This window comes from Anopheles maculipalpis, chromosome X, assembly GCF_943734695.1.
Source record: "Anopheles maculipalpis chromosome X, idAnoMacuDA_375_x, whole genome shotgun sequence".
Taxonomy (NCBI): Eukaryota; Metazoa; Arthropoda; class Insecta; order Diptera; family Culicidae; genus Anopheles; species Anopheles maculipalpis.
The window spans coordinates 2,657,180-2,676,232 of NC_064870.1; the positions used below are offsets into that span (position 1 = coordinate 2,657,180).

General features: G+C 44.6%; 3 protein-coding genes across 3 annotated transcripts in view; 1 reads left to right on the forward strand and 2 right to left on the reverse strand.

Moving 5' to 3' along the window:
• Nucleotides 1-19,053, forward strand: part of LOC126562339 (uncharacterized) — a 171,362-nt gene that overhangs the window by 24,785 nt on the left and 127,524 nt on the right. The window lies entirely within an intron of this gene.
• LOC126560767 (receptor-binding cancer antigen expressed on SiSo cells) lies at nt 5,782-6,430 on the reverse strand. The gene is made up of 2 exons (XM_050216722.1): nt 5,996-6,430; nt 5,782-5,934 (listed from the first exon to the last, which is right to left on the reverse strand). Exons 1-2 carry the CDS (start codon nt 6,428-6,430, stop codon nt 5,782-5,784), a joined length of 588 nt encoding a protein of 195 aa, XP_050072679.1.
• Nucleotides 17,020-19,053, reverse strand: part of LOC126556132 (fasciclin-1) — a 353,811-nt gene continuing 351,777 nt past the window's right edge. Inside the window, exons 6-13 of the mRNA XM_050211354.1 lie at nt 18,909-19,005; nt 18,644-18,827; nt 18,391-18,551; nt 18,161-18,312; nt 17,981-18,071; nt 17,689-17,915; nt 17,311-17,615; nt 17,020-17,237 (exon numbers count right to left, since the gene is read on the reverse strand). Coding sequence (XP_050067311.1) covers nt 17,020-17,237; nt 17,311-17,615; nt 17,689-17,915; nt 17,981-18,071; nt 18,161-18,312; nt 18,391-18,551; nt 18,644-18,827; nt 18,909-19,005 — 1,435 coding nt within the window. The remainder of the gene's footprint in view (nt 17,238-17,310; nt 17,616-17,688; nt 17,916-17,980; nt 18,072-18,160; nt 18,313-18,390; nt 18,552-18,643; nt 18,828-18,908; nt 19,006-19,053) is intronic.

The following is a 19,053-nucleotide window of genomic DNA, read 5'->3' on the forward strand; positions in this document are numbered from 1 at the left end:
CTGCAACGTACCCGAATAGCAGCCCTACGCAATAAATCTGCAGCCCTCTGCTCCAGCCGCTTTACCATGACGTCGACAGGATAGCCTAGTTTGCCGTCTGCCCACACACTACTCGTTTTTGTTGCAATAGAATCGCACTAGCAATGGTGGTGACGGCCATCACCCGCTAGACGGTTACTCTGCCTCTGCCTAAACCGTTGCTTAACGTCAAATTGAAGAGCAATCGTGGGCGTGTTTAGGTAACGCGCCCTAGTGGACATAAGGAAACCTCCTTCCCAAGAGATAAACAATAAGCATTACAGCATCGTTACTTGTACACAGCAAAACAATCCCCAGCAGCGACATTACTCATGCAATAGAGGAAACACGTGCGGGAATATGCGGGTATATGCAACCGGAAACACTCACACAAAACTCACACCGACACACGGATACAGACGCACCAGCTGCACTCTAACCTCATCGTAACGCGTAACGACCGCTCCTGTAACCACCCGTTACAGCCAAAAACGCCAACTTAAGCACACAATAGTTAAAAAGGGGGGAAAAAAAGTAAATACGGTTCGAAAACAAAACGGGGGGATGAAATCTCCCACGATACTGGGAAAGGAAGGAAGCAATTTGCCAAAAACGAAACATGAAAATGAGGAGAAAAAAAAAAGCAAACAAAGCTCGTTGACTGTTAATTTTTTTTGTATATCGAATAATCTTTAAGTAGCTCAATATTAATTATTCGTTAGCGCACAAATGGGCCCCAGCGTTGTTTTGGGGGAAGTTGTGCGGCGAAAATGGCGAAGCGAAATAGCAAATACAGCAAACACACTAACAAATATCTCTAATCAAGAAGTGGGAAGGGAAAGTAAAGGGGGGGGGGGGGGGAAGGAGCAGCAAAAGCAGGCGTGGAAGCTAGAATATTAATAAGGGATATCTTTAAAAACTCAAAAGGCAATACATGTGGTTTTGGTTGAGTTTTTTTTTTTTTTTTTTTGCAAAGAAGATAGTAAAAACGAGTAAATATGCTAGTCAACTGCAATTTCTACAACAAACAAAATAATAACACACACACACATTCAAAGAAAAAACGAAACGTCGTCGTATTTAAGCAAATAATTTGAATAATAATAAAACACACTCACAAGGAACGCGAAAAAGGAAGCATTGCATACAAACAGGCGCAAAAGACTATTTAGACTATGTGTGTTTCACTTAGCGCGTGTAGAGAGGAGGCGCATCAACTGTTGTGCGTATGTGTTATGTTTGTGTGTGTGTTCGCATCGCATAACGAAACTATGCTCGAGCTTTCTTTACGACGGTTCAATGGATGAGCAGAAGAGCAGATACTTGGGTTTTTGTACTTCCAAATTTACTTTCGTATCGTTATTCACCGTTGTTCTTATTAGGCGGAAAACGGGAAGGCAAAAAGCGATAGCGGAACGGGAATCACTATCCTATCGGTTGAACTATTAAACTATAAGCAATTGTATGTAACAAAACACAAATTTGTGAGTTAACTGTCCTGTGTGTATCGCATCAATCTTTCCCATTGGTAAAACAACACCTAGTAGAGCGAGAAGAAGAGAAAAAAAAACGCAACAATCGAAGGAGAAAAGGGCGAAAACCAGGCACAACAAAAAAGAGTATTTTATTATCGTCTATACATCCCCCTAGCATTTCAAACTAACGTTTATGTGCGAAAAAGCAAGCATAGCATTATCGTAACGAAGAAAAACAAACAAAACCAAACAAATTACACATAAAACAAAACCTAAAAACACGTACAGACACGCTCGGAAGCAACCACAACAAATGGCAACAGTAAAGCAAATTACACTCATACGCGTAATTACGTATACATCAACCAAAAAACCCTTATACGAACAGTAAATTATAATATAAACATAGGACTCTATAATAGCAATGCATTACGTTGTAACCACAGCAAATAGCGAAGCGGTGTGAAGGGTGACAAGAAGAGAGTAGTTAACCAGTGGAGCCTCGGCCGGGTGATTTAACAAGGGGTGGGGGGGGGGGGGGGTGATTTAACAAGCCAGTACCAGTTCTGCGGAACAATCCTAGGGTTTAATACTACATGAATGTTTTTTCTATGACGTTAAACAAAACAAAACACGAACGGGGAGGGAGGAAAACGAAGCCCCCCGCCCCCACACACAAACACCCCCAGGATGTTCACCAACCAACAACCAACAAATATCACGCATACCCTTGTACTTCCCTTTTACCATTGCGAATTGCGTGAATTTTCACCCCAATAAGACGATAAACGATGGGGGGAAACAGTGGAAAATAAAACATGCTTTAAAACAAGCAAGAAAAAAAATCCAAAAATACGCACAAATAAATCCATAATACATTGCAACAACAAAAAAAAAAAAAAAAACAAGAACACACAAGAAAAGAAGGAAAAAAACCGTGATATACAATTCACAATAATTTAGTAAATAATAAACAAACAAAATAACAAACCAAAAAAAAAAAGAAAAGAATAAACTGCGGAAACCGAAACACACACGAGCGTTGCGTGTGAAACTATGTTAAACATTTAAGCGAGTAACTTACCGAAACGAATACAAAAAACAGACAAATCCACTTGAGCTGAGCGGGTTAACAGTTGTGCAAGAACAAGCAAAAGGAAAGGAAAAGGAAGGCAAACACACGAAGACATACCAAGGAAACTGAAGTGTTAAAATGTGGAACGAAAGGTACAGAGGCAGGACTTCTCGGAGGTGCTTTTTTTGTTATTGCTTTCCCAGCTATGTTTGGGTTGGGCGTTGAAGCTTTTTCTGCAATTTAACTTCTTTTTTTTACAATTTAACATTTTTTGGCGCTCAAATGAATTAAATCATCATCTTCTTCTTGACTTTACGATCTACTAAGCCTTGTTGAGATACCCTCGGTGTAGCTGGATAGTAAGTTCGCCAGGTGCGGGAGAACGTTTCGGAGGGGATTTTAAAAAGAAGGGCAAACATTTGTTCTACTAACTTAACATCGAACAAAACAAGTTAGAAGAATTGGCTTGCGTTTTTGGTACAAATAATTGTGTTAAATTCTTTCGGAAAAGAAAACTGCAATGCTTAGGTTATTTTATAAGGTCTATAAGCCTTGGGAAGGTGTCAAAATACTCCGAGACATCCGGTAGTTCGATCGATAGCCAGTGGTAGTTAGCTCATAACAGCAGCATGAAGTGTGAGAATGGAATAGCAACAACGGCAGCCTAAACACTACAAAACACCCTATATGGTAGCTGGAAGACACTAATCGGTGTACGAACATAGTAACGCAACCAAACCTTAATGCAATCCGTTCGGTCGATTTGCTTACTACGTTAAGAAATCGTCCTACTTTCAGCCTTTACACCGGATTTATATTGACGGATTTAAAGACAGAGTAGCGAAGAGTAGTTAAAAACAAATGGAATGTTACTTAGAAAATTGTTTACAAACTATCTCAACAAATTCTATCAGCTGTTTCGTTCGTTGATGTAATGCAGAGTAATTCGTTGAGGTTTTCTTTTGGTGTTTTGTTTATCTTTTTGCAAGCGAGAAAATCGTACTTCCATAGAATTGCTCTCTATTAGCTAAAAAGTAAGATGGCGCCAGCATCCAAAGCCATGTGGACATAAAATGGAGGCAAAAGGTTCTTGCTGCACTTGATACACACAAACACACCCATCCACCCTTAAGTGGTACCCCGAACAACCCCGAAAGAGACAGAAAAAAAAACGGAGGAAAAAACCCGTTAAGCATAAGAAGATAAATTCAAATGTGGTAAAGCACGGCTCACAAACAAATTGACAGTTATCCCGGTGTGGAACACCATCGCATGAATAGTAAATTGAATTGATTAATTGACGCGCGGTGTGTGTTTTGTATCAGCAAACGCGCACACACACACACACATGTTTTGTATCAGCAAACGCCAAACAAAACATAACAAACAACACAGAAATCGCATGTGTGGGTGGTGTAGGGGTTGCTGATTCAATTAACGAAACATTACGAGTAATATATTGTATTGGATACACATTTTTAATGAAACATTGCAAAGGAAAAAAAACTAGTGGATAATTTTAACAAAAAAAAAACAACCAACAACAACAACAAAGACTACAAAGGCTTTCTTCTTCTTGCATTATAGTTTCATTTTTGCAATTTTTTTTTGTATTCTGTTTCTTTGATTATTACACGTAAACTTACATTTAACTGTCCTCTTTCTCCCCTTTTTTTTCAATACAAAAAAGGTGTCCAAATCTCAATGGACCCCTGAAAGCAGTGAGTTGGAGAGAGGAGAGGCCTGATTTTGGATAAGTATATTTTGGATGATTTTGGTTCACAGGGCTTTCGAGCCATGTAATGGAATTGTTGAATCACTTATCGGGAACTACCCCGTGCTAGTACCACCCCCTCCCCATTCTTCTTCAATGATTTTGATGCACATCAGAGCATTGGAGAGATCTGCTGCCATGAGCCCTTCTAGTCCTCCTCCAATCCTAGCCATTCAGAAATAGATCAGATGATGAGAGAATAGCTCTTGGGTGAAAGAGAGGAGGGGGAGGCACAACTTCCACTTCGCTTAGGGCCTCTGAGGAGCAACATACGTCACTGTATAGACACCTGATCCATTTCTGAAGGCTAGAATTGGGAGGACTCATGCCAGCAGTGCTCTCCAATTCGCTGATGTGTTCTGCTCTGATTTTGATGTGCATCAAAATCATTGGAGAAGCATCCCAACGCACTTCCACAACGATATCTGCAAATTTCAACATCTCGCATTATTGCATCTCGACGTACCTGTTAGGAGGACGTATTTTGAAAAGAAATTCTCAGTGGGTCTATCTCCGTTAGGAGTTGAGAGCGGAACATGTTTCGCTTTATTAAAAAGTACCAAAGTGTACTTCGATTAAAACCCAATTTTTCCAAAAAAAAAAAATGGCTGCTTACTGTGATCAGCGTTAGCAATGGTTATTTCCTCGTATGTCCTGTAATTTGGAGCTGACAGGGTTGGACCATAGGCTCTATAAAATGCGCACAGGGGATTGCAATGATCCGGCGATCATTCACACGGTGTCACATGTCAGAACCGGGTCCCAGATCCGATCCGAGGACCACCAGAAACCGTATATCGGGCGAAAGTTCCACAACGGGCCTACGATTTCTCCCTGATAATTGATTCAACAATTCCATTGCATGGATCGAAACCTCGCAAGGACTGACTGTTTGGTTGGTGTCGTGTTTTTTTCTTCTTCTTCCTCTCTTTTTAACTATTTTTAACAAAACAATATGAAATCGCTTCGTACCAAGCAAACCGGCAGACCCACACTACTAGGGCTATCAGTGAAAACTAAAATCAATTTCTATGGTACTTCATAAAACTTCAAAAAAAAATCCATATCTTACGCTGAGAGGTTTTGTGAAGGCTTTGCGATTTGCAGCCCACACAAGAAGCGTCTGGATGGTGGGACGGGAGGCATGCAATAATGACTAATTAGAATAAAATCCAACCCCTCTTCTTTTACTGACTCCCACCCATACTCGTCTAGCATACCAGCAAAATGTGCTTCTTAATTTTTTTTAAACCAGTTCAAACCACACGAAGCGTACCGGTTAAAGGAGGAAATGCCGAAAAATCTTACCGGAAAGGTGACGATGTGTGTGGATGTGGGTGGGAGTGTAGGAGTTTGCCAGTACACGTATAAGACATATATAAGTTTTCTGTACACATTTCGTCTGCTGCAAGAAGCAGTGGTCCGGCTTACGCGCACGATCATGCGTAGGACGAGGATTCGTGCTGGTGCCGGTTCTGGTGCCGCTGGGCTCGCAGCTCTTTTCGCGTTTCCCGTATCAACTGTTTCGTGGTAGTTTCGTCCGCATCGTCCCATCCGCTCCTATCACCTTCGTTCCAGTCTTCTAGTTCGTTCTGGGGGGGAGGGAGGAAATTAGTAATCAGCACTTCCGGAATTAATTGAGGCAATAATTACCACAACAGGAATGTCAATTTTGGCCACCAAACGGCTAAAATCGCTCGCTGGCTCCGTTTCGTTGGCGATGCATATTTTCGGCTGGGACGAAATCTGCGGCGTCATATCCTGAAAGTAGTCCACCTCCGGCTGCGGCTCGCTGGGGGATGGTGGTTGTGCGAGCGTTTCCCGGTACCGCTCGATATGCTCCTCGACCGTTTTCGGCGAATCGTCCCACGAGTTCCAATCCTTCTCCGGTACGTTCTTACCGTGGCCGGCGGTGGTACCGCGGCCGTTACCGGCCGGGTAGCGATCGACGCTGACCGCACTGAGCACCTCGCACTCACCGACGGACAGTTTCCGGCGGCGTGAAAAGCAACACATCGCACGCTTCAGCACACCGACGATTGCTAGCAAAAGTTGCCGGATCCGGTTCATCACTAGCTCTGTGAGCATTCTAACGTTTCGTCGTTTAACGTCGTTCCCGACCGGTGTCGAAGCGCTACGAACGGTTTGGGGTGGGCAGTATTCGGCTACAGTGACACCTGCGGGGTGGTAAATATAGGATGAGTATTTTTCTGTGGATTTTAGTGAATGTTTGGGATTGCCGGATTGTCGGAACGCATGACAAAACCCGAGCTGCTGCACTCGCGCTATCGCAGCGCATGTAAAGAAGCGCTCGCTAAACAAACACTCACACAAAAAGGTGGAAAATATATTGTTCTAAAATACTTGTTCCATTTTTTTCCCCCTTTATCTTTCTACACTGTGGGTTCACCTTTGGTTTGGCAAAATGGTTAATGTTTACGTACCATCGCGATTGCCCTCAGATTGCTCGCCGTTGACAGCACGATCTGTCAAATGTGTGCACATCCAATGGTGTGTGTTGTTGCCTTCCTCGAAGGGTACCAGCTGCAGAAATTCATATAAGAATCTTAGTTGATTCCGTTTGGAATCGCTTTTTGATGCCAATGTTAAAATTATGCTTTACAGTAGATGCTAGGAAATTTTATAAGCGGATGCTAGCTGTTCAAATTCCCTTTCCCGTTTCGATCAAAACCACCGAAAAACAAAGCAAAGCAAAGCAAAGCTGCCAAAGATCGGATCCGAAACATAATGGAGCAAGAACCTATGTTTTAAATGTTTTTTAAATAATATTTTTATCACTAAATGCATCCATTATCGAGTAGAGTAGTCACAAAAATCGTAATAATACTTACGCATTTGTTGCAGCGAGTCTAGCACACCATTACAAACCCGAAAAAGGGATTTTTTATTTCCCCATCGAGCGGGTTCAACAGCTGCAACGGTTATTTTGAACCGGCTACACATTCAAAAACGTGTGCCGCAGGCCTACCACATCACGATTACAAATAGTGCACTACGTTTTCTACCAGAAGCGCACGTTTTTCGGCAGGTAGCACGTGCGAGTAAAAACCACCCTCTCGCACTGATCATCTCGCTCTCGGGCGACTGCGTTTTTTACCCTACCCGACGCGTACCAGGAGCGCAGCGGCTACGCTCACCTCACACACACGCTGAGGTTGAGTGCCAGTGCGCGCCAAGTGAATCGTGTGCACGTATGCGCTCTGCCTGGTAAGCTTCAGAGTCTTCGACGTGTTCGCACACATGAGGATGAAAAATTATTCCGGATTCGCTTGAATAAGCTTCACCTTCGAGCAGGAGCGCAGGAAATTTGGGGGTGTAGCACGGTCCGGATAGAACGTGCCCTGTCCGCAGTGTACAGCACGCAGCGCAAATCAACCGGTTGAAATAATTTCACGCATTCAAACTGACCGTTAATCTGCTACAATAATTAATTCATTAAAGTGGGCAACATTTTTCTCGCATTTTATTAACGCAACACGCAACGACACAGTTTCTAAGGAAGTTAGAAAATTAATTTAACACACAAAAGCATTTTTTCATAAACATTTATTTCACTTTAGCGCGCTTTTCTTCCTCGCCAAATTAACCGCTCTCTTTGTTTGCGGTTCGGCGGAACGTAAACGGTATTTTCGAAAGTAGCTTTCTCGCAAGGGATTACGGCGAGTCGCATCCCTAGCAGTAAATTATTTTTTTTGTACAGGCACCCATGCAGCAGGAGGGTGCACGGGCTCCGTCTCGACGGTGTATCCAGAGTGTACGGCGGCAAAAACTACAATCCCGCCAGATTCGTGTGTTGTATGCACGCGCTCACCGCACAACATCTTGCCGTTTATAGGTTGTGGTGCAACGATTTGTCCGGTTTTTTCGAGGTCAAAACCGTACTGCTGTGTGAAGCTATAATCCACGAATCATTTTTCATCGGATAAACGTTTACATTTTCCACATATAAGCGAATAAAAACTGTGATAATTAGTTTGTTTTTTTTTACCCATGTGATGCGTAACAGAAAATGTATTTTTTCTATAATTTTAAATAAATATGCTTCCTTTTAAACAGTTCGTACAAATTTTATACCGAGCAAGCAACGCCGGAAACCACTATTTCAAGCACACACGAACCCACAAAACGGTTTTATAACCGGAAAACGCACCCAATAAGTTGCTACAAGACGCATTCAACACCCAGAGCGCAGCCATCCGAGCAGGTAGCGTGCGTTGCGCACCGAAAGCAAGACGTTCGCCCGACCGCAGCGCGGTACAGCGACACACACGCCTTTGCCTGACAGTTGTTTGCGTCCGGACGACGTATGCGGAGCTGCAACGTATTTTGAGCGAAAAAAAACGGCAGCTGCACGACGACACGCACGAACGATTGTGAGTTGAGCAAAAATAGTTTTATTTCCCGTCTTATTGTCGCTTCGTACGTGCAACATAACAATCAGTGAAACGTCCGACAGCACACCCGGGATAAGGTGCCCTTGCACGAGTTGGAGAAGAAAATGTCTCCAAACGAAATGTGAATTGTAATTTCATTTTCAACAAAATTGCTAGGCCGTCTCTATTCGAAATTTTCAAAAAACAAATACGTTACATAAACATAAAAGATTTTTTATAAAAATTTCCTCCACCGATGGACGCTTGTTGCTCTGCGGTAAATAATATCGATCGCATCGCCAACTGTTTTCGAGCGAGAAATATACGGTGCTACGAATTCGTTTACTTTGAGGCTGATGAAGTTGAACGTCAAACGTTAAATCCGTTGCAACTAGAGGCATGCCACCGAGCAATGACACCAGCCTGACGCACTACCTACCCAGAGTGCAGCAGATTCGGCAGGTTACACCCGCACGTGCGAATGCGAGCTAACTGGCTTGACTCGAGCACGACTCAAGGACGCCCGAGCAGCCCATTCCAAAACCGTTGCAGAGACACTGAGGTGGTAGAGAATGTTTTGATTTGAAAATTTTTATTTTTATTCATACGACTCTTTGCTGTATGGTGTGCACCGCATTTATTGACAAATTTTTCTCGTCATGTAGCTGTTTGTTTTCAAAGTCATTTCGATTTTTCTTCACACCACCATTCGTTCTGTGGTGTGAACGAAACGTATACGTTTGCCGCACCGTTGCGACACTGCTGCACGATGGCGCTGTGACGTAATCATGTCGAACAACCTTCAGCGATGCCGCTAATGGGCACCAAATGATCTTCAACGAGTCCACGTGTGCCGGGAGCGCAGGCCGCTAGGAGTCTTTACCCTTACGCGCGGCAGTGGTTCGAAAACGAGAGTCGCTTCGGGCCCGATGCTCGGCTCTGTGTGCTCTCGCTTCTATCCACTCACTCACTCACACACAGTCAGACGTGGCGAACCGCGCGTACACGTACGCGTCGTGGAAGCAGAAAATAAGACGCAACTCCCATGCGGTACACCTACTGCCGTATCGTACCAAGCTCTGCGCTCCTAGTCGCGTGAGTTGAGCAAACACGACTGCTGGGGAAGTTTCGATTTTACACAATCGATGACAAATCTTCTTTTACCCCCTCCCCAGCTATGGGCCAGTAGCGAGCGTAGAATTGATCGCAGCTGACGAACAGCCATCAAACAGTTGGCGCCCAGTTGGAGCCTGGGAACGATGGTATGGAGCTATCGCTATGACCGCCGCCAGCCGGCCAGAAAGGGTTGAACACAGCACACGTTCAACAAACAGCATTAGAAACCTGACCATGTGCTCTCACGGCTAGGGAGGCAGCCATTTTAGGAGGCACGCTCGCTAACGTCACGTCTAATACACATTCTCTCTCGCACGCGTTGAGTGCCTGCGGTTAGGATCTAGCAAAGGGGATAGTTAGACAGTACCGCGACACACGGAGCTTCGCTGGCGGTTTTGTTTTGTTCGAAACATTTAAACCGTCTCACGACAAATCCAACCGATCCCGGGACTGCTGGCACACGATCGGTGCACAAATATAGTTTTTCTAAGCCCATGTTGCTTAGAAAACCGATTCTACACATCCATCAGGAGCACAGAGCTAGTTGGAGCTACCGACACCGCACCGCAACTATTAAATCCGGTTTCCCTCGGCGGTCGGGTGTCTTTCCTTCCCCTATCGACGAAGGAAGCAACATCTAATAAGGTGGCCGTGGCGCACTCCACCATCATCGCGTGGCTGGCGAAGTTGATGCGGACAGAGCAAACGCACTGTAAGCGCTACATCGATCGAAAGCGATAGCGATTTGGTGGAAACGAGCGAGAACGAACACTTTCGCACGCATGCTTACTCTTTTCCTTCAGCTATTTCTAACATTTTCAAGCATGCGCACAAGCTACCAGTGGTTGGCAACGAAAAGTATGCCAGCGGCTTTGGTGATTAGTTTGGATGGGTAGAATAATCTTTTTCCTCCCGTTTGAATTCCTTTAACAGAGCGTTCTCATAAGCGTACCACATTTCTGTTGAATGTGTATGATTTTTCAAATTGCTTCGGGCAATTTGTTCACTGTTTTGGCGGACAATTTCATCTCTATTAACGATATTTGAGCTTGGTTGGTTTTCGCTGTTTTCTAAAGCGTCTCGAGACCTTAAGAAAAGCTTAAGATGCATTGAATTTTATCATCATTTGCTTGGTAGTCTGTCCAATATCATCAGCATTTACAATCAAGCATCTACCACAGCGAATATCAGGCCTTATAGAAGATTAGGATAAAGTTATTGCTTATTGACGGATGCTTTCATGTTAGAAGCCTCTTTACCGCACAAATATGGGTTTTAGCAGCTCTTATATCAAAGCTGTCTATGAGCAATGATTTATAGAAATCTCAAAAAAGAGACTTGCCTGCTTGGTTGATTGTAAAAATGATCCCACGAGGCTTCCAAATACGAAATGTGATAAGGAACAAATGTGTCACCGTCAAGCAAGCCACAGTCACAGGCAAAATGTTGACTGTGATTTTGCTACATGAAATTTGAGTTCAATACGGAGGCTTCAAGCTGGCGTTTGTCACCTCGCTAACCCAATTCGAACCAACTGGCAAACGAGCAGATTAAGCACAATTTTCACATTCGTCAAACGACAACAGTCGCGTCTATAGCGATGCATCCACCACCAGGAGCACAGGCATTTAGGGAGATGGTGTGTGTTGCGCACAAGATCGCGAAGCTCAGTGTTTCGCGAGCTGAACGGGTTGGATGGGCATAGCGGGCGACATCAAGACCTGGGGTGCCTTAAGCAACTGAGCAGCAGTTTACACGGAGTGCCATTGCAGCACAGAAGCATTCTTTTTTTTTGTGCATAGTGTACCTTGGACACAAACATTATTCGTTGCTCACAAAGTGCTGTTTGCTCCCTAAAAGAGGAAAATTATTTATTATTAGATTTTTCTTTGTTCTGTTTAAAATTTTGTTTAAAGGTATTATTTGTATTATTATAACTGGCCGAGCATGCCCGGGATAAGGTACACTCCAAGGAGGAAATGCCTTGTGAATTTTGTAAATGCTCAACACACGCGGTGTTGACCATACGGCTATGAGCTATCATATTGGAGTAAAATAAATAAATCCAAACATGTTTCTGTTGCGGCGAGCAAACTGCCTAGATTGTCGTGCGATGAGCAAACGACGTTGTGATTTCGTTTACTTTGACGCAACTGCTACCAAGAGTGCAGGAAGAGCAGGAGGCTGCTTCTGGGAACAATACGCTCCAAAAGGTTTTGCTCTGACCGTGCTCCGGGCTTCTTAGGTGGTAGGTGGTTTAGGAAAAATTGGAACATATGTGAATTAATAAAATTTTGAATGTATTTTGTGACAAAAATCTGTTGCAGACTCGTTAAACTGCACATCTTAAGAGCCAAAAAATTATTAACATTTTAATGTGAAAATTTGTAATGTTTTTTAAAGTTTTGCTGAATGAAGGATTCTGAAAGATTCCTAGCATGAAACGAAATTTTTGAGAATCAAAACAAATGTTTAAGCTGAGCTTAAAAGCTTACGAAAACATTTTTAAACTTTTCAAAACTGTTTTGTAAAATCGAATGCAATCTAATTTCACTGCACATGGCACCATTTTTACAAAATGCACTTGCTCACCACTGCTCACCACCGACCAGCGACAGCACGACGCTTCTCTTCTCTCTTTCGCACCCACACACAAGCACAGCGCACGCTCGCACCCGCCTAACAAACAGTGCCAGGCGAAAATCATGCTCACCACAGCAACGCTACCTGCTCGCCGCATGCTCCCCGGGTGGTGGAACACAATTTTGACCTGCACCAAAACCAAAGTCGTGAAAGCGCGCCTTTTTTCGCGCTCGTCACAGCAACCTGCTACCGGGCATGCGGCCCCGGGACACGATGAACGATGAACGACTTGTTCGCTCCCACAGCCGATGAACCTGGAGTTTTCGCGTGCGTCGTGTGTGCGCGCGTATTTTCTGCAAGGGTTGCTGCTGCTGCTGCTGCTTGTTTCCGATCGGTTTGCATCGGAATCGGGGCCGGCACCCCATCGAGAAATGGTTAAAAATCAATCGATTGGATTGGAAAGCTATCGATACCGATAACCGATCAGCAAAAGCCATCGACTCGTCGAACGGTTATCAGGCGTGCAGGAGCATCAGCGGCAACAGGGCAGGCAGGCAAACAGTAGACGGTTGTGCGTAAGCGTGAAAAGCGAGAAAATTCCTCCAAACCTAGAGCGAGTGAATTGCGGTGGAATGGGGAAAGCGATGCGTGCGATGCGGGAAGACGGTAAAAGTGTTGCGGTGCGTGGAGGGGTTGTTACGTCACCCATACACAGTCGGACGATGGTGGTTACCGAATGGAGCAGAACAAAAGGTTGAGTGCATCGAAAAGCTGGCGATAACCTTCTAATCCAAAGCGAACTCTTTTGTGGCCTCGATAAATTGGTAAGAAAAGAAGAAATTCTATTTCGCCTAGCCTAAACATACATTAATTTTAGCCTTGCAACACGGCGTACGCATAACCGCACACATACACACACACATACACGCAGCTACACATTGGAGGCAATCATGAGGAAACGAATTGTTCTCGAAGCTGTTGGCAAGAGCGCGGCTGCAGACAGTTTTTTTTTTCGATGCAGCACAGACGTTATTGCGTCTTCCAAAGAGTTTATACCACCTTCTTGTTACGCCATTACGCCATTGCGCTGCTGCAAGTCACGGGTAGAGTCGCCCTCTCTCCCGGGGATGAAGATGGCGGAAAGCATTTGATTGAAGAGTTGTGGGGAGGGCGAGGAGGCGTGTGGTTGATTGGTGCGGTTCGTTCACACAGGAGCGCACACATGAGCGTGGCTCAACCATCCGACAACGAGTAAATGCAGCACAGCGATGGCGACCTCATCGATCTGAAGATTTTATTTACACATCTGCGCTCACTTGCTCACTCTCTCCTCTCAGTGTCGTTGCTCTCTCGCGGTTGCTGCTGACAGAAGCATCTTTTTGGTCGGAATACAACCCCCACCCCCACGAACTGCTCTCAACCAAATATGGCGATCAATATGTATGTACTGTTGGTTCCATCTTACCCCCACACGCTGTACATGCGCGCTGTGACGTATACACGTCACAGCGCGACACACACACACACCCGAGAATCATCCCCATTCGTCGCAAGCGATTGCTTGCAGAAGAATGTTGCGATGTTGCGAGCGGGTTTATGTGACCTCCAACTCTATTGCTGCTGCTCACAGTGTTTACACAACCTCTTCATGTTTTCCGAAGCAGGCAAAGAAGAAAAAAACAAGCCAGACACAAGCATACACAAGAGCAAAAAAAAATTCCAATATTTCACTCAGTAGCAAAGAACAGGATACGATGCTTCGATGGTAGTGGACGAACCTTGGCAGAGCGTGATCATGCGCAGCCAATATCGATCAGGGAAAAGCGTCATCCCCAAAATTCGGTGATTTATCTCGTCAGCAATAGCTATAAATTACTCAAAAACGATTCCATTTTGCGATCATGTTGTTGCGACGAGAAGGCCCGCTCGAAATGAGCTTCGGCCATTAATGGCGACCGTGAGCACCTACCGAGACACTACTGTGCCACTCCTACCCGGAAAAGATCAATAAATGTTTGTATTCTAACCCAAAACCCCCAACGTATCGCATTATCCGCTCATTGTCGCCTGGTACACCGGCACCGGTTGGGTATTGATTTTTGAAAAACTTTCGTCTACGCCTTCACGCACGTGCGTGGTTTTGCGGTGGTAAGGACATCCGGATACCGATGCTGCCCCAAACCCAAATTCTCGGTTGACTAGCGGGGACTGGCGAACAGCGTGTAGTGTCAAAATAGATACGGATTACCGACCAGGCTTCACCGTATGACGTTATAACGCTTGTATCCGCTTGTGGTTCTAACCAAATTAAGTCCACTTGGTATCTTGGTGGTCGGCGGACACACACACACAGACCACCCCCTCCTTCTGATGTCTGATGTCATACAAGCATGCGGACATCAGATTTTGCCTGGCTTGTGGTCACGGTTTCGGCAGAGGTCTTACCCGGTGGCACATTAAAATTTGTTACTGAAAGACTACAAACCCGAGACGGTCCAAATCCAATTAACACCGCAAGATGCGTACACGGTGTAATGTGACGAATGGCCCACGGGCAGGAAGTAATCAGTGGCAGTGTTCGCACTAAGCCGTGTGAGAACGAACGCACACAAACAGATTGTGGCCTAATTTAATATGTCGCTGCTTGCATCCAAGTACCAGCGGTGAAGACGCGCTCCACTAATTGGTGTCATTTCCTTCGGTGTCACGTCTTGTGGCATTAATCTGGAACTATACAGTTGTGCGTGAGTGCTGAAAGACTTTGGATAAGTAACAGGGACATACGGGTTTATTTTAGTTAAGGGTATTAACGAACCAATTTCGGTTCAGAAACTGAGGACCTCGTCTAGATGGCAAGTTGATGACCATTCGCATTGCATGCTATTTATTCTTCCAGCTACACGCACATCAACTCTCGGTCCATTCGATTAGCTTATTAGACACTTCGTTAGCACACACAAAACTTAAAAATAGGGAAAAACTCTTCACAAGCAATTACCTGGACAGCATGTCATCAAAACCGCAATCTTTCCTAGCGGGAAAGAATTATCTTCACCACTAACTTTCTGGTCACTGTATCGTCTTATATTTAGATGTTCAATTCATTCAAGCTACAAGAGTTCCTTGTTACAATATTACATTATCGGGTTGATGCTTTTGTTTACACGCTATTGACAGGTATTGACACCGTACTCTAGGCACAAGACACGAAAAAGTGAGGATTTCGCCTTAATCGAAAACAAATAACCTAAAAGAAGTCGATAACTACTGTTTACTCTGGGTATAAGGCGTTGAAGAGGGAATTTGTTTGATGAAGCGATATTTAAAGATCTGGGAAGATTTCCCCAACTTGTCCTGTCATTTTCTCCACCGCTACACTACATACATTAACGCTTAATTTGGCAATGAGCTTACGCCTAGAATTTACTCTTTCTCGCTTCCTGACCAAAACACAGGGAAGGACACACAGGTGCAGGACGTAAATGGGGCAGTAATGAGTATCAAAAGACGACTATTTTAATATCATGGTCAGCAGCATCTCTCCGCTCAAAACTAATCACCTGACGTCTATTTCCACTTGCGATGCGCCATTTTGTTTTTGGTTTACGATAGCGGGCGCTACACCTGCCACATACGTTCGAGGATGTGTTGTAAATATGGTTTCAACAAGGTAAACAGACACACGACAGGCACACACAGACATACACACAAACAAATTTGCACACGCAGCTCGTTTTTTTTGTCGCTTATCTTACTTCGTTTCAACAGTTTTGCCAGCGATAAGAATTTTGGTATCTATAGTAGCTCATCTGCAAGGCAGAAGAAGGCATTTACTTACTAGGCAATACGGTAATGGCGGCATATGGTTTTTTTTCTTCTTCGGGTAGTTCTTGTTACTGTTGTTGTTGTAGATATATATTTTAATTTGTATATTAAGGCACACGAACACATTGAAAAAGGTACGGCTATCGTGTATGAAAAGCGAAGGGAAGAAATAGAAGGGTTGATGCACACTGCACACACTAGAACACGCAAACAAAAACTGCAAGTCAAACCAATCACAACGCCTTAGTAGATTTGTTTGTGGAGGGAAGAAAGGAACGGTATGCTACACGCAAACGGCTAAACAAACGTCACAAGCCCTCTTACCTATCCTACCGTACTTGCTAAGCTTACAATGAAATAATTGAAGTTGTAAAAATAATCGACCTGGATACAGGTCGCAGCCATTAAATATGAGACTCTTGAAATGCAACTAATTTCTCTTAAAAACAATACCACTATTACGAAGAGAGAAATATAGAGAGAAAGGGTTATAAGAGATAGAAAGTGTAAGAGAGATGCTTAACAACAATTCACCATCGGGGGGCAATAAACAGAATTGAAATTCGTACTACCGACACTACTACTACTACTACTACTACTACTAAAGAGAGATTCAACGCTAAACCCAAATATTTGGCAACAAAATGACAGTTCAAGCTGTGTTTCCACCGTGACAGCTCGAACATGCAAGCATACTCCACAGTTCGGTATCCTCTTCTGGCGGTGGTGTGCCTTAAAAACCTTCCTTTCGGAGGACTTTCAGAACGTGCCATAGGTGGCGTACAGGGATAATACTGTCACCACCAGCGCCAGTGGTCCGGTGCCGCGCGGAAGCACCACCTTACCGCCGCTAGTGATCATGTCGTACTCGTGCACAAACGGTGTATCGATGACGTGTATCAGCCCGTTCGTACATTCCACATCAGGACGGAAGACAGTGGTCCAACGGCCAGTTTCCTTCCACTGGATGAAGTACCCTGGGGAAGTGCGGATGCGGATCAGTATGCGTATTGCGTTGGTGGGCAAGCGTCCCCTCTGTTCTCTACTTACTGTTGTCCTCCTCCTTGACGCGAATTTGTAAGCTTTCGGGACCGAGCGTCGTCAGGAAGAGTGAATCGTGCGACATATTCCGCAGTTCGCCCATACTGAACACCCGGTCAGCGATGATGAGATGTTGCTCCAGTACCAGCCGCGACTGTTCACGGTTCCGCACAAAATCATCTAGGTTGGCTGCCGGATGCTCAATAAACCACTGTATCCAGGCTTTGTCGCGCGGTACGAAGAAGGTAAACCGTTTGTTTGTCATGTTGAGCTGATCGTTAAAGTGGTTCAACTTTCCAAAGTGATAAGTGAGACTGGAATGGACAGAGCAAAGGTATAAGAATGTGTGAGACCTGATGCGTGAGCGTTACTGGAGGCGGCACCTACTTCAACATCGGATCGGTTTCAAGCTTCTCCTGTACGGTCATGTACGAAACGCCGAGCATCCGGTCGATGATGTGAATGTAGCCATCCTTCGTAGCGATATCGCCCAGTATCAGGGACGCATTAACACCTCCACCCTCGACGGTGACACTTTTGGCGTGTGAGGTGCGGTTTTCGTTCAGGTTGAAGTAAATATAGCGCCGACTGCTCATCGTTGGTATTTGATAGATCTGGTAGAATGAGGTAGGAAGGTCGTAAGCCTACTTGTTGCTCAGCAAGATAGTTCAGTACTTACGTGATTCTGATTGTTACGCTTTATTTTATCGATCGTAATAGCGTCCGGGACTACGTGCATCATAAGCACCTCGACCAGTTTCTTCCGATTGCTGTACAAAGGAGAAGAACACATTAATGAAATTAGATCCTACCGCTGAGAGTGTCCTATCTACTCCCTTCTAACTGAGAGTATTCTTACCTCATGAAGTTTGTTTGCATCATCTGTGAAACTGCGTCATCCTGCGGTACGAAGATCGTCATCTGGTTCATGGTTCGCAAAATCCCCAGGAACTCTGGTGCGTAATCCTCAATCAGGTCCCTAAATTTGGACCACAGTGTGTGACTGTTATCCTACAATATTTCGAAAAGAAAAACGTATTGTGTAAGTAATCGTCTCTGGGTCTCCCTACGTGTGACTGTGCTGTATACCGTAAGCATCTCAAGACTATGCATATCGACAATGACTAATGGTCGGTGAATTAAGTGCACAACACCATTCGCTACTGGGATGTTTGCCTTCACAATTTCCGCTATTACAGCGCCGGGAGTGAGTCGAGAGTTGGAGTACATCGTGTTGGACACCACAAACACTAGAAATTGAGATGGCAGAACAAACAGAATAGCAAGATGAATATACGACAATCTCATGAATGTACGACCATCTAGGGCCAGCTATAAATACCTCGCGCATTCTTGCCGGTATCGTGCCGGAAGAAGGTTATCGTTACCCGCAGATCATCCTCAAACTGGAGCGTCTCCAGCGGTTGACCGTACGGGGCAGGTGTGGTAAAAATCGCTTTGTTTGGTATGACGTGCCCATCAATCACTCGCTTGTCCACCATGCTTAAAGTGGGATACGGTGGTACCTGTAATCCGAGACGAAATCAATACGCGTTGCGTTACGTTTTTATCGAGGACCAGTCATTTGTGCGCCGTGCCTGCCTTACCTTAAAGCCCGTCTCGACCGGTATGAAGAAGGTGGAGATGCCCGGTTTCTTAAACACTTGGTCCCGCTTTAGGTTCAGTATCTTCTTCCGGAAGGATCTAGAATGTATGCGAACGACATTCGGCAAGATAAGTTAGGAGATCTTA

Coding starts and splice junctions, on each gene's coding strand:
- LOC126560767 (XM_050216722.1), bottom strand. CDS start 6,430: ATGCTCACAGAGCTAGTGATGAACCGGATCCGGCAACTTTTGCTAGCA. Junction 5,935..5,995: donor AAATTGACATTCCTGTTGTG/GTAATTATTGCC, acceptor CCTCCCCCCCAG/AACGAACTAGAAGACTGGAA.